The 15978-nt window shown below is 37.5% G+C and overlaps 1 protein-coding gene across 1 annotated transcript in view; it reads right to left on the bottom strand.

Moving 5' to 3' along the window:
• The window catches only part of TBX15 (T-box transcription factor 15), a 96222-nt gene that overhangs the window by 31412 nt on the left and 48832 nt on the right, over positions 1-15978 (bottom strand). Inside the window, exon 2 of the mRNA XM_032201564.1 lies at positions 6478-6691. Coding sequence (XP_032057455.1) covers positions 6478-6691 — 214 coding nt within the window. The remainder of the gene's footprint in view (positions 1-6477; positions 6692-15978) is intronic.

Genomic DNA, 15978 nt, shown 5'->3' with positions numbered 1-15978 from the left:
CACAGTTAAGTTTTTGAGACGGCACCACTCATTAGGTGATAAGACATTAATGGATACCTGGCTGGTTGTCTCAAAATGCAACTGCAGTTCCTTAAAGCTGCTTAGACACTGGAAATACACCTGTACAGACAGTTTAGTGAGCTAAAGTCAGAAGACAATTTAAAAGGATCAACACAATTTACTTTATAGCTTTCATGACTGTTCAACTTAATGATTTACATACCATGTAAACAAAAACTTAACTTAAATGGGATTAAATTTGCCTAAGGGTGACATATGCTAAATGTAAACCATAAAATGAAGATATGTGTTCTTCAATTGTGCTACAAGACTGTTTATCTTTTGGTACAGACTTATTGACACGAACAGAGGGATTAGTCACTTCCCAGTCATAAGAAAATGGGATTAAGAAACTCTGAAAAATATTCAGGCTGATTTAGGCTTGCAGATTAAGTGTGCATAGTGTTTACAACATACCTGAATTTACAGTGTTACCTGAAGTTATAGCTATTTTTATAACTCATATTTCCTTGTCTTTATGTCTGGTGCCAAATGTATATTTATTTATAAAAACAAACCCGTGGAAGTGAAAGTGAGGGACAGGAATGGAAGGGAAGACAAGAATGCTTCCTTGTTTCCCTCTGCAGTGTGAGAATATGTAGAGAAGTGTTGAGAGGAAAAGTTGATGCAAGGCTGGGAGAAAAAGGATTATTATAAGGCAGAAGCAGTCCAGCAGATCTTCCCAGCAGCTCCCCAAAGGGACATTTTCTAGAAGCTGGAGAAAGATTATCTGATCCACTGGGCCAAGACCTCTGGGCAACAGTCTGGTAGCTGCATCCTGCCAGCCCTTGCTCTGAGAAGTCCTCTCCACAAGTCCCTTTAGTATCAACAAAGCTTTGAAACAAAATCCCTGGTTTTTACTCAACTGAAGAGGACCATGGGGCCCTTCCCTTCTTCCTTCCATTGGAAATAAAACAGCCATTCAGTAGTGTAAACAGCCCTAAGTACATGTTTCAAACAACTCTGGCTCATAGTTTCTGGGAGGGAAAGAAACTCCAGTCAAAATACCATTTAACCTATCAGGAGGCACTGAAGAGTCAGGAGATAGCAAGGCCACCTCTTCCATTCACTCTGTTGTGTTTTTTTTTATCCCCACTGTTTTTGCTGAGCCTGGCCTCAGCACCCAGGTTTGAGCAATCCCTCAGCACAGATATGGTAACTTTGATAAGACTCATGCATTCATTTCCCTCATTGCTGAGAAGAAATCCTGAATTTGCTACAAGCAGAACCTATGTCCCAGAGGAATACCTCCTGTCTGTGTTTCTGTGCTCAGTCACAATCATCTCCATAAGAGGTGGCATTTCCCTTCCAGAGCAGTACTCCAAACATTCACTGTAGTGGAAGTGCATCCCTCCCTCAGTAATAATTGCACATTTCTTTCTCATTTGGGCAGCACTTCTGTCAGCAGTTAACTATTGGAGCTGCAGCTCAGATGATCATGGTCTTTAGCTAGATAATGTGGGGAGGGATTCAGATTCCTGTGCTAATGTTGCCAGCAAGCATGAATGCATGGTGGAGGAGAGTAGAGAAAAATAGTTAAATATGTTTTTAGGAATAGTTGCTTTAAATCAGTATGACCTGGGGCTTAAGGTGAGTTCATTTTATTTTGTACAGTCTAAGGCTGCATTTCAAACAAAAAAATAGATAAAAGAGATTGCAGTTTTGAATGCACTGCAGCTGACAAAAAGCCATTTGCATGTTTTGCACAAAGAACAAAGGACTCTTGTTAGAAGAATCTTATTAAATTCTGAATAACAGAGTTCTGATAGAAAGGAAGAAGGAAAAAGTTCTAAGAGAACTTTATGAAAACAGAAAAAAAATACAGGTTTATAGAAACAGACCAAAAAAAAAAAAAAAAAAAAAAAAGACATCTATAAATACAGTATCAAGAAAGAAAAAAATGAAGCAGTATTAAATGTGAATGGGAGTGGGAGTTTGAAAGCTAAGAAGTGTAGTATGCTGAACATAAGCAGGATATAGCTCCAGAAATATGTTTGAAATGAGAACGTAGGTTAGAAACTAGATTTAAACAGTAAGAGTAAAAAGACAATGTGAGGTCAGGCAGGAGCCAAACAATGCCTTACCAGTCACATAAAATTAAGGAGCAGCTGTAGTCATAGGCAACTGAGTCTGTAATTATAAAGGCCTTGAAAACAAGAAGGCCTTGCAGGACTCAGACAGGGTTTCTGTAGGGAAAGCAGCAAGAACAGAAAATTGTTCCCTTGGGAAGGAAAAATTTGCAAAGAAGCTGTACATCTCTATTTCAGTAAATAATAGGAAATCCTCAGGAGATAACAATTCAGCTCTCTCTGCCAGAAATCATGCAATCTCATCTACTGGATATATCATGTATCATGCATCCCATAGAGAGAAACAGGACTGCTGGATATCTCTCACCCATCACAGACACATCCTCTCTGAAAGAAGGTTTAACTAAAAAAAAGGTAAACTTTTAACTAGTGCATATATTTTTTTAATCTATAAGAACTGTCACAAATAAGTAGATGTACTATGTAGCTAAATCATTAAACTTTGTGATAGTTAAATAAGAAACATGGTCTGCAGAAAAAAATCCCTTCCCATACTGTTAATCTAACCTCTGGAGAAGAATACCATCAAACAGAAAAATATATGTATGTTTAGTAGCTAACATAGAGTTTGTGTGGGCAGCCAGTGATGAGCCTGATGTCCATGAGGACTAAAGTAATAACAAACATCTCCTTTCAGGGAGAAAGAATATGATTTAGGTTTGTAATTAATATATTATTTGCTCAGTAAGTTAAGCTCTGTATTGTGCTACAAGTTTTTTTATAAGTGGAAAAATTGTCAAGACTGGAGCTTGTAAATGCTCTCAAGCTTGGCACTTGAGAATGCCATTAATGGTGTTAAAGAAAAAAAAACTTGAAAAAATAATTTCTTACAGTTCTTACATATTTCCCTGCATCTATTCCCTACATATATATATATATATTGTTTTGGACTTCTTAAAATAAAGTTAATGTCTCTGTCTTCCTTAACATGTGCTGCTAAACATATCTGAAAGGTGGCTAAAATATAGACTTAGATATTTCATCAGAAAGTGCAACTAAACAAGGCCTTCCCCAGAGCTTGTAGACTTTTCTTCAAAAGCATGAAAATCAAAATATTTGAGCCAAAACTTAGAAAACTAAAACAAAGTTATCTTATATTGGACTAATTGAAGAAAAAAAAAAATCAGGTAGGGGAAGCGAATATAAATATGAAGTGAGATGCTTCTTCACTAAATGAAAGCATTTTTCCCAGCATGAGGAAAATGGAATTGGAATTGCAGTTAACTGGATTTGTTGTTCATCATGTTCCCACATGGAAGGAACTAAGTACATCTCACAATAATTTTTAATCAGCTTCCTGTTATTACTGTGCAATTAGGGATATGTATCTATTGTTCATTATGATGATATGCAATGTGGAAAACTGTATTTGTCAAACAGAAAGGCAGCATGCATGACAAGTTCCATGAACCATTGCTGACATGAAACGTCTCAATTCATAAATGTCGAAACAATAGTTTTATATCACAAGTGTCAAAATACATACTTGAGACTGTTCCAAGCAACAAAATAGTGGTTTATAGCTTGAAGACAGCAGAAGAAAATTTTCAACAAAAATGTTTTCCTTTTTTTTAAACAAAAAGAAAAAGACAGCAATTTATTCAGTATTGCAATTTTTTAAAAACTTTATAAGAAAATATATAGTTTTTTTTTCATATGTGTGTACCAAGCAGACCTAATAGAAATTCTTCTTTTTTTTTTTTTTGTACTGATCCAAAGTATTTAATGTAATTATTTGGTATTTCCCCAGAATATTTCAGGTTTTTTTGTTTGTTTGTTTGTTGTTTGTTTGTTTGTTTTGTTTTGTTTTGTTTTGTTTTGTTTTTCTTCCATAAATCCTTCCTTCTCTAAAACCTCTGCAAATACTCTCAAGGCTTCTGTGAGAAGGCGTGTTGAACAATTTGTAAAACTGCAGTGGCATTGATGTTTCAAATTTTTTGGTTACTTGTAAGAGTGACAGAGCACTGGAACAGGTTGCCCAGAGAGGCTGTGAAGTCTCCTTCTCTGGAGATATTCAAAACCGGTCCGGACATGATCCTTTGCAATGTGCTCTAGGTGACCCTGCTTGGCAGAGGGGTTGGACCAGATGATCTCCAGAAGTCCCTTCCAACCTCAACAATTCTGTGATTCTGTGATTCTATGATCTTCATATCTCTATGGTTCTGGATATTTTGCTGTGCACTGGTGTTGATGGGCTTTGAGATATTTATGCTGCTCTGAAGCCTATACACTCCATTTATTGTAAGAGAACGAACTATAATTAATCCAGCAGGTAACGATGTATTCTTTTCATTTTCAGATGCAGTGTAGTGCAGGCAACAGGAAGGAGGGAGGTGATTGTCCCCCACTACTCTGACCTTGTGAAGCCCCACCTGGAGAACCGTGTCCAAGTTTGGGGCACCCAGCACAAGAAAGAAGTGGACCTATTAAAGCAAGTCCAGAGGAGGGCTACAAAGATCATCAGAGGACTGGATCTCTCCTATGAAGAAAGGCAGAGAGAGCTGGGTATGCTCAGCCTGGAGAAGAGAAGGCTCAAGGAAGGCCTCATTGTGACCTTTTGATACATAAAGGGGTCTTACAAAAAAGATGGAGAAGAACTGTCTACTCAGGTAGATAATGATAGGACAAGGGGGAATGGTCTTAAACTAAAGAGGATAGATTTAGACTAGACATTAGAAATAAATTCTTCATTGTAAGGGCAGTGAGGCACTGGAACAGGTTGCCCAGAGAAGCTGTGGATGCCACATCCCTGGAGGTGTTCAAGGCCAGATTTGATGGGGCCTTGGCCAGCGTGAACTAGGGGGTGGCATCGCCGCCTATGGTGGGAGGGTTGGAACCAGATGATCTTTAAGGTCCCTTCCAACTTGAGCCATTCTATGATTCTATGAAAACAAACTCAGAACCAATAAATTTGGTTCCTCCAGTGTCATATTTAATGATGCTAAACAGATTATTTAACCTGTTTGGGTCTCAATTTCACCCTCTATGAGAAAAATGAAAATTAGTAGTTTTCTTCCCTTCTGTTTTGACTTCATTAGTGAAAAGATGTCAGATAACAGCAAGTATAATTATTTCTTTGCCTTTTCCATTTGAGGCAAAACCAGCAGCCCGTTCTGTATTGATTCAAAATGTTTCATTTTCTAATAAGACAGCACTTACAAAACCAGGAGCTAATCTGGTTCTCATAATCTTTGGGGATATCTGGGTTGTTTGTTCAAGAAAACTTTCCTCAAATTAACTGAACTTCCTGGGGCTTCTGAACACTAGTGACCACTTCACAAGAACATAAAAAAACAAGTCCAGCAGCTCTGGCAAATTCTGAGATCACTGACATGAAACTTAATTATGAAAAATCAAATACTGAGGTTGTTTTTTTCCCCACAAAACTATGGAAAAGTTGCCTTCTGCATTTCTGCGGAAGGGGCAGAAAAACTCCTGTGATAGCCACATGGTTTACTCTCATTAATCAGCCCTGTCCATGGTGCTGACTTTCTTCGTAACAAGATTATTAGGAATTAAAATCTCATTGGGTGGAGGTAAGAATCTTTACATTAATGCAAACATGACTAAACCATTTGGGATCTTTAATAGCTTGAGGGATCTAGAAATTTTCAGTTTTCTTCAAGTTGTGTTTTGCTGAGCAGATTTTTATCCATTATTTAATAGTAGAGAGCAATGAGGATGTTATTCTCAGCTAAGAACTGCAGTGAGTTTTATTAAAAAAAAAAAAAAAAAAAAAAAAAAAGGTTTATTAGTGGCTCTTCCTAACTGCAGTTGGCATGAGATTAGTTGCAAGAGCAGAGGGAAACACTAAACTTGCACATTTTTGATACAGGAAGTCATTAGCATTTTATCTATTTAGAATTGCAGGAAGACATTCCTTTGGTGCAAAGGTGAATTTGAATTAAGCTAGGCATGAGATTAAATCAACTGGCTCATGAAGTGCTATGGGAACTTGAAAGGAAAATCAAATGGCTCTCTCCCAGTTCATAACTCAACAAAAATTCAGTACAGCTAGCAGCACAATGATTATTTCCTGTTTTATTTGCTCTAAGGAGAGTCTATCCTCAACTACTTCCTGCAGCTGCCAATTCTCCTTTGGAGCTACTGATTTAAGTAGTAATATGGAACTATTTTATCCTTAAAAAGATGGTAGGACATACAGCTGTGAAAATGTGACGACCATTCCCCAGTCACCCCCCACTCCCCATATTTACTTCCATGGACATATCAAGAAGAAAAACTATTTCTTTTTTCCTCAAGGAAAAAAAAAAAAAAAAAGTGTTTTTTTTTTTTTTTTATCTAGACAGAAAGCCAGATATCTTACCTGCCTGCTTTCGTGATAATCATCTCTGTCCCAATGTCATGAAATCTTTTCCACAGGTCAGCACACTGCAGTTCTACCTGGATCTCTTCCATGGATGAAGGTGGAGGAGGCTGAGGACCTGTTCCACCAGATGTAAGGTCAGAATGGGAGCCAAATGAACAGGATGTCCTTTCTGCCAACACCTCTGTGTCTGACCCAGTGCTCTGCTCTGAGTCTGTAAAATAAACATACCAGGTAAGACACTGTGGTTCTACCTACTGTAAGTAGAAAAGGGAGGGAAGAGGAAAGCCAGTAAAGGAACTGCTGAAGAATGGTACAATTGGCTTTGGTATACATATATATATATATATATATGGTTTGTTGTGATTTATGAGCTGATTTTTGTCTTTGGGTTTCCAATATGACATCTGGCATTTTTATAAAGTTTTAGAAACAGCTGAAAAAAGACCCTCAACATAAAATATAAATAGCAACAAACACCACCACAATGCCAGGAACAGAGCACAAAATATAGATGGGAAAAAAAAAAAAAAATGAAAAAAATAATAATTCAACCCATAGTTTTAATCCAACATTAAATTGTCTCACTGGAAAACTATATTCCATGTAATTGAACATCCTCCCACACTACTATTGAAGAATTGGTTATGTTTAAATATTTTTCCCCTTTTAATACTCTTGTCATCAAAAATAATGAGCATTTTCTATTTTGCTATTTGGCAATACCATTTTGGAAATGTGTTTTATTTGCTTTTATAATATTTTTTTGGAAAAATTACATTTCCTGGGAAAATAACCATGCAGCATTTGGTGAGGAATATGCTCTAGGCTACTGAAGGACAAAAAGGAAAGATAGTAAACATATGGAATACGTTACCAAGGAAAGTAATTGAAGCAAACCACATAAAAGACCACATGAGACAACCACCTCCCTCTATGGGGGAGAAGAAGAGAATGGTTTGCTTAAAAAATAAGCAAACAAACAAAAAAAATGAGGTCGGACTACTGTAAAAGCACAGGTGTGTTGAGCCAGGTAGCCACTTCTTTGCCAAAATCTCTCAGATATGTATTTTAGATAGGTATGGTATATATATAAATATATATATATATGTATGGTCCTAGATCTCATATGATAGGGCTATGGTGGAATTTTGCAAATAGTAATGCTACTTTGCAACAGGGTGCACACCTGAATTACATCATTATTCACAATACATTCTGCAAAGCAATGCACTTACATTTGGAATTTGAATTTTAACAAATTGGCACCAGTATTGAATAGATGATTGACAGAGCAATAAAATGGTGTGAAGTGCGCAGTCAAATGGATCAAGAGCTCTGTAGCTTTCAAAAACAGAAACAATGCCATAGAATGTCCTCATTGATCACCTAAATACAGTGAATGAATAGAACAGCTATCATACAGAAACTTAGGAAGATAAAAAGTAACAATCTATGCTACAAATGTGGTGAAATCACCCCAGCCAAAATTTCTTCCATATCAAACAAGTGCCAGAGACTGTCCAGTAACCCTGAAGTCATGCAGGTTGGGTCTCAGATTTACAGTGTTTCTGAGAGACAATATCTCCTGGAGCAGCTTGCACACTAGTGAAGAGTGCCACAGTTAAGAAGAAGCTGGTGAAGGTGTCACCTGCAGAACCCCAAGCCCCAAATCCTGCCACGTAGGAATGTTTTTGGAAAATTTGTACTGCTGCAATGGCACGGACACAAACTGTTTGGCTGAAGATATTTGAGAAACTTACAGCCCCGAGTACCACCAGGAAGCCTTTATCCTCTAGAGAATCCTAGGAGAATCTGACACTGCATAACTGACTTGCTTGAAGGACACTTTCAGTAAACTTTGACAAGAAGTTTCTGCATGTATAATGTAGAAATTCTATAGGACATTAGAAAGGTTTGGTATACACTGCTCTCAACCTTTTTTGAATATGTGGTCCTTTATGTCTCCCACTGACATCTAAGATGGGCTGAAGCTGTAAGAAGTCCATCCCTTTTAAAGAGTAGCCAACCAAGAGAGGACTATTACATGGAGACCAGTACTCCATCCAAAACTGATATCAAACACACAATCTAAGATAAGATAAGATAATATGAGATAACCTGCTGGGGTTCTGTGCCCACAAGCTAGAGGATCAATCTGAGATTAAGGAGGCATTAAGATATTTGGTGCCTGCATAAGAAGCCCAGTGATGCAGGAGCAATGTGATACTTACCTGCTTTCTCTAGCTCAAATGATTCCTCCTCAAAGGGTTGGAGGGGATAAGCCTGAGTATGTATCACTGCACTAAGGATATTAGTTTTTGTAGTGATGGTTAATCACTCTATCCTTTAAGAAGAAGCAAGATAATACTTCTCAAATAACTCTAAGACCTTTTTGTATGATTACTCATGAAATGAATCGTTAACAATTGTCTTATATCTTCTTTAAGCTCCTAAGAAGGTGAAGGTAAACTACCATGAGGGTCTGAAGAGACTGAACCTAGGGAAAAGCTTCCATTATGGAGTCCTCCTCCTGCAATGATGTACTCAACTAAGGGTTCTCATATAGAGAGACTATTTTAGGCTACACCATCCGTGCTTGGTTCAGACACTCACAAACTCTGTATGTCCTCTGAAGTAGTATAGTAAATGGCCAACAGATGGCACCTGGCTAGATACTGTCCCAGAATCATTTCAGCATTTCCCAGACAGCCTTTCAAAATGGGCATGTGGATGGAGTCCCAGGGATCCCTGAGAATTGACTGGAATTGCATGCTGCAGAAAACTAAACATCACAGACCTAAATCCCCTCTCACTGACGTTATGCTGATATCACTAAACTGACTGCAGCAGTCTTAGGAGACTTTTTTAACAATGATGGAAGTGAAAGGAGAGTCACATCCTTGAATATGAATTGCCATGTTGGCATGAGCCAATAACTGCAAAAGGAATTGCCTAATTACTAATATATCAATATCTACCCAACCATGCAGTACCACACACAGGAGGGGAAAATAAAATTAAATAAAGAAAAATATTAAAAAAAAAACTTTTTTGTTGTTGTTCCAAGCTTGATTATTTTCTGCCTTGAAATGTTATCTATAATTACTGCCGGATTAATGCTCAGAACAGCAAGTACCCCTTTTTATTCCAATTTTGGAAATGAAAGAGATGGAATCTCTAGGATTGCTGCTTTTAGTTCAATCTCAGTAGCTTTGTGTCTCTTAACTGGAGTCTCTATGTAAATTAGGATTCAAAATTAATGAAGAGACAGGCAGCAACATCTGTAAGTGAGCAACATGCAGAGGGGTGCAGAGTGACCCAGTCTCAATGCCTCATACTTTGTGGTGGCTGGCAGCTAGCCCAGCTCAAGCAACTCTGCTGCACTTGCAATAAAGCAAGACAGGAAGAAGATTTGAGTTTTGTTCTGACAGTCAAACTTGGAGCTTAGTTTTCTTCATGCATCAATTTCAATGGGATGCAACTTCACTAAACTCAAAGGCACTACTTCTATTTTACATTGGTGTAAGCAGGGGGGGAAATAACGAATAGCTTCTGAAGTTATAAATAAATAAATAAATAAATAAATAAATAAATAAATTGTCTGTGAACTCACTGAGGAACAGGTTGTGGCTGTTACTACATATTGTGTTCAACTGAAGGACAAACAGAAAAAAAAATAAATAAAAAACAAAAACAAAAACAAAAACAAAAACAAAACAAAACAAAACCAAAAAATAAAAATAAAAATAAAAATAAAAATAAAAATAAAAATAAAAATAAAAATAAAAATAAAAATAAAAATAAAAATAAAAATAAAAATAAAAATAAAAATAAAAATAAAAATGAAGAAGCTTTCTATAGCTTCTTCTGGTTCCAAAGGAACAAGGGGACAAGATAATATTCTTTGACTTTCCTTGACAAAGTGCCTTGTAAAAAAGACCATATTCTGAATCCAAAGTCTAGCCATAGGGAAATGCAGAACCAACATGGACCGATTCCCTTCAGAGTTAGGAGACATCTTCTGACTGTTACCACAGGAATTCTGGTTCTCTGGTGCTGTGATAGGTTGCAAACTTTGTCACTTTTGGCATATGTTAGGGAAATGGCATTTAAAATAGTTCTATCATTTTCTCTTGCTAGGATACAGTACAGTCCATGAAAAAGGATGCTCCAAAGCCAAGCTCTTCCACTGATTGTAATTAGCAAAGATGGGAGTAGATGCAGCTGAGGTTTCTAAAGCTACAGTATTACACTGGACTTTCAACTGAAATATTCTCAGGTCTATATGTTCCTTATTGATTTTATGGGCATCCATGAACTTCCACCTCCTGATCTTACATACCTTTCTCTACCAGCTCCTTCCCCTCACCTGAATGCTCGAAGAAGGACCCTTTCTGCTGCCCCATAGCTGTTGAGATGAACATCTCCAAGCTCCTGCTGACTGAGCAGTTCACATCACTCTACCACTTTCATTTTCCCCTTGTTATACATCTCTTTCAAAAACTTCTACCCATTTCCATTCCTGGTGGTTCTTTTTTAATTTATTTATACATATTTTTTATTCTGATGTTTCTGTCATTTATTTCTGCTCTTCTGTGCATAGCCAGAAGAAAACACAGCCATTTTGGTCTGTGTGGAGAACAATCCTCTGATCACAGAAGAATGCCAATGATCAACCCCTCCAGACTATATCACTCTCCTCAGAGGTGAAACAGAGTAAAGTTTATAAAATATTGCCCCTTGTTACAGGCAGCTTGCTGGACAAACAAGCTGACCAGATAGTTTTGATTGTGGGACTTGACCTGATCTGTCAAAAAGAGACAGGTTCTAGCAGGCACTATATTTCAAGGAGCTTCAAACTATCTATTGTGACACTACTAAAAAGTTAGGGGAGAAGTCTCATAGGTTTTGGAAATGTTCAAAATAACTCTCTAAGACCTGAAGCATAGCTTTCTCTCACTGCCACTGTGTTCAAGGCTGTTCCCTTTCTATTGCCCTGTTGGATGGCTTCTTGTTATCTCTTGTTACCTCACTAACCACATATCCAGCTGGGGCAGTTTAATAGTGCTGAACCTAGAGGAACAGAAATTTCTTGGCACTTTCATCAACTCGGAGTCTATCAACAAGACCCTAGGGTCACTTTCAGAGCCTGCAGGGATACTGTGGCCATTGCTGAGATTATATAGGAACAGCCAGTTCAGATTTTTCTTTCTTAATCCTTTTCCCATTTCTGCTATCTCCAGATCACCCTGGGAACCATCAGCTTATGATTTCTTTTGTTCCACAAATTCCCAGGCTTCTTTTTGGCAGATAGGAAGGAAAACACCATTCTCAAAAGCATAGTGACTCTAAGGTCAGCATCCCTGCTGAGTGTCCCAAGACGATGGCCAATAACCCCAATCAGCTTCCTGCTCCAACACTATGTGTCCTGAGATAAAAGCTGTCTTATACAAAGCAGTAAGCTGCTACTGACTGCCTTATTTTTACAGTTCAGCTGCCTAGTATTCCTCATGTGAATTCCCTCTATCTTCATCAGTCTGGTACAGGAGGCAAACTGGTATGTGAGACATTAAAGACATTAATTTTCTAAGCAACTTCATACTTGGATCTTCAGCAGAATTTTCTCTGCAGCTGGAACACAGCAGGGATACTGTGCCCCATATTTAACCACTAAAACAAAAAGAGTTCAGTTTAGTCCTTGACCATATCATGCAGCTCGTGCACTCAGCACATGTTTTACTCCAAGGTATCAAAGAATGTAAACTACAAGAGTGAGAACAATGACAAAAACTTTATATACATAAAATACCACCTACCCAGAGAAGCCCAAAAGTCTTATTCTCTTTCTCTGTTTCTCTTTCTCTCTGTTTCTTTCCCTCTTTCCCTCTCTCTCTCTCTCTCTCTCAGTTCCCCCCCTCCCATATTTATGTGTAGATATCTGATGTAGATCCTGTCAGATTCCATTAGCATAAAGATTTCTCTTGAGTGGAATGTGGCAGCTGTTACAAGCTGTTAGAGGTTTTTTTTTTTCAACTGTTTATTTTAGTTTGCAAGGTTTGTGAACATTCAGTACAACAGGTGGTCCTTCCCTCACTCCTGCAGTCAATTTTCTGGCAACCAGTATCTGCAGCCTACAGAGATGGTACAAAATCACGGACATGCAGAGCCAGAAAAAAATTGGGGGTTGACACTTTTTTTCTATGAACTCAGCTGAAATATTAGAGAGCTTTGCTCTTGCAGATGCTGCTGCCACCCAATAAAGTCAGTAGCGTGGGAATTATACATATAGAAGTATGAAATTACTGGAATCTGAATACAAAATATCACAATCCTATGGAAATAAAAGTGTAGAAACACTAAGTCTGAGCAGTCCAGAAGAGTGGAGGTTGGCCTGGCCATGATGTGGTGGTTGCTGGTGCAATGACTTCACATATACAGGTGGCTTCTCCTTTATAACTAACACTTGGGTGAAAGCTAAGTGAAGCCCCCAGTAACCTCAAAGTTACACTAGAAGCTGTGCAATAGCAAAGGCAGCAGGAGCAGCAGAGGTGAAGCAGGCTGGGGTTCAACAGAACTATTCAGATTAACATGATTGCATTTTACACAGGTGGTCCAACAATAATATTTGCTTCAGGCAAATGATTCTAAACTATTTCTGGGTGATTTTAACCATACGCACATGGTGCACTAAGCAAATAACACAAAGATAATTCTGCAGGTGTCCTTACATATTGTCTTATCTCCCTGAATTGTTTTCCAGTCTTTCACCTCCCCTACCATATTAATTGTGCTTTCTTTGAGTAGCTAGAACTTGTAACATTTTTATTAGTGACAATACTAACTTTTTATTATGTTATTGATCACAAGTTGAAATGAATTTCAGGATTTACCGGTCTGATGGCAGTACAAACATGTCCAAACTGAGAATTTCATTGATGCTAATGTTACATTGCAATCTCAGACAGCCTAACACTGTATTCAAATAATTCATTTCCAGCCTAAGACCTTTTTGTGAAACCACAGCAAGACAAAATGGCATTAACATCAGGAAAAAAAAAAAAAAAGCACACACACAAAGTCGAAGCTAGAAGACATAATTATTTTTTAATTGTATGGATGGGAAATTGTGATATAGATAAATAAAGAAACCTGATGTGGTCAAAAATGAAAACTATTAAAGACAAGCTCATTCTGAAGTGAAGAGTTCCTCTGGCATTTCAACCTGAAAGGTTTCTTCATCCTTCTAAATCATAATTTTAAAAGGTGTTTTCATAAGATGACCTGAGCCAGCAAAGCTTGTGAAATATACTCAAGCTGATGTCTCTCCTTACTGAAATAAAGACTGAATATAAGGCCTGTATGACAGGGAATAATTACATATATATATGTTTATCTATGGCAAGCACTACTAGTAGAAGACTATAAAAGCAAACACAAAGACAAAAAACACAGTGGCTTTGGCTCTAAAAGCAAGTCTTGCATCAACTTGACTTTATGCTGCCAAGAACAGACTGCCTCTTCCTTGGCTTATTCCAATTAAGACTCAAAAAAGGATACAAGCCCCAACAAAGAAAAAATCACCGTGATTCACTGGTATGCTCTGACTGTTCTACTACACTCCAGCAATGCAAAACAGCTGTAAACTTGGTTTAACCAGCAAGTTAAATTGGGTTTATGGCTTCTCAGTATTGGCAAAGAAGTACAAAGCAGCTGGAGTTTACTAGTACACTTAGCCCTGGGGGTTCACCCTCTAAAGTTAATTCTTATTCCAGCCAGGAAAAGGAACATCAGTCACAGTTAAACTTTAAAGTGATTTTTAATATCACAATCCATTGTTTTGTTTTGTTTTGTTTTGTTTGTAAGTTTGTTTTTGTTTTTTAGGATACAGAGATAAAGCATATTTTGCCCACATGCAGTTTAGGACCAGGTAATCAAAAGTCCAGTTCCAGTTTCAAGCTTGATCATCTAAGGATGGAGATGTTGGCTGCTGGGCTCTGAAGTCATCCTTGACAAATATAAATTCTAATTAGGGAAGTGTAAGCTAGGTGACCAAGACTGTTCTGAGTAGTGTCACAGCATAGGATTTCTTTGAATACTTCTCACCCGGTCCAAAGAAATTCTCTTAAGAAAACTGCCAACAACTTGTCAGTCTGTGCTTTAGACTGTCCATTACAAACAAAATATCCCATTGAATGGATGTCAAAAAAGTCTGTTTTATTAACTCTCCTATCTCTGGATTGAGCTATCTTGTTTGCTTAGAAGTATTCAATAAGCATAACCTTCCTCCAGCAAAGGTTTCTGGCAATCACCTATCAGGAGAACAAACACCAGTAGGTAACAAAACTTGACCTGGCATATGTTGCTGTATTATTGTCTTCTAGAAAACAAAAATTAGCTTAGGTATTGAGTATTTCAGACTATCTTTGAAGAAAACGTAATTTGAAATTTTGGTATAGAGAAACCAAGAGAATCCTAAAAGTCCCTGAGGAGATTCTCTGCAGCTGTCACTCAGTATTTCCTTAGGACAGGAAAAAAACAGCACAACTTCACAGAAGACTGCTCAGTACCAAACATCCAGAAAGGCCATTCATAAAATGGAAAAAAAAAAAAAAAAAAAAAAAAGGTATGAAAAGAAATACAATTCAGCTAAATCAATAGATAATATAAAAGAGCACAAAATTCAATAAAATTCAGAAGAGCACAGAGAATGGCAACTTTAAAAAAAAGTATAAGAAATTCTAGGGAGAAAGTGGGATTATTAAAAGAAGAGGGAGGTGAAATCGATGACAACTTTAATCTGGCCAAGATCCTAAACTGTATACACTACAAAGAATTTGTCTGGCCAATGTCCAAAAGTTTGTGTAAAATTAAAGAGTGAAAATGCACTTGAAAGTTAGGGAGAGCTAAAAACATGAGAGACCAGGCATTAGGTATATTATATGCTGCAGCCTGTAAACATAGAGTCATTATTCTTATAAATAAAACCATACAACAAATGTTTAGAGACCAGCCTAAACCAAAATGTTGGCCCTAAATAACCACAAATTGTGCAGGAGTTTGAAACTAGATCTTAGCCCTGGGTCAGGCCCCTCCCTGATGGGAACCGGCACAAGCTCTGGGACAGCCTGTTTCTGGATTCTGTGGCTTGGGAAAAAATTAAAAAAAAAAAAAAAAAAAGAGAGAGAGAGAAATAGAGAGAGAGAGACTGAGAGAAAATCATTTGTTTAAAAAAAAAAAAAAATGGCTAATGGTGCCCAGCCTGCTCAGGGCACCATTAGCACACAGAATTAATGCTTCAGAGGTGTCAATTCTCTCTGAGACCAATGTGATATTGCCAAGAAATCTAAACTGACTGTGAAGTCCCCAAAGTATCAACATCTTTTTTGTAGGTATGAATATAGTACCAAAAAAAAAAAATAAATGAAGACTAACATTTTAAATATATGCTAGCTGAAGGTATTTTGTGGCCTACTAACCACAGAGAAGGAGACATTACAT

This window comes from Aythya fuligula, chromosome 1 (genome assembly GCF_009819795.1).
Source record: "Aythya fuligula isolate bAytFul2 chromosome 1, bAytFul2.pri, whole genome shotgun sequence".
Lineage (NCBI taxonomy): Eukaryota > Metazoa > Chordata > Aves > Anseriformes > Anatidae > Aythya > Aythya fuligula.
Note: the sequence above shows the minus strand (reverse complement) of the source record. Positions and strands in the feature narration are given on the sequence as shown.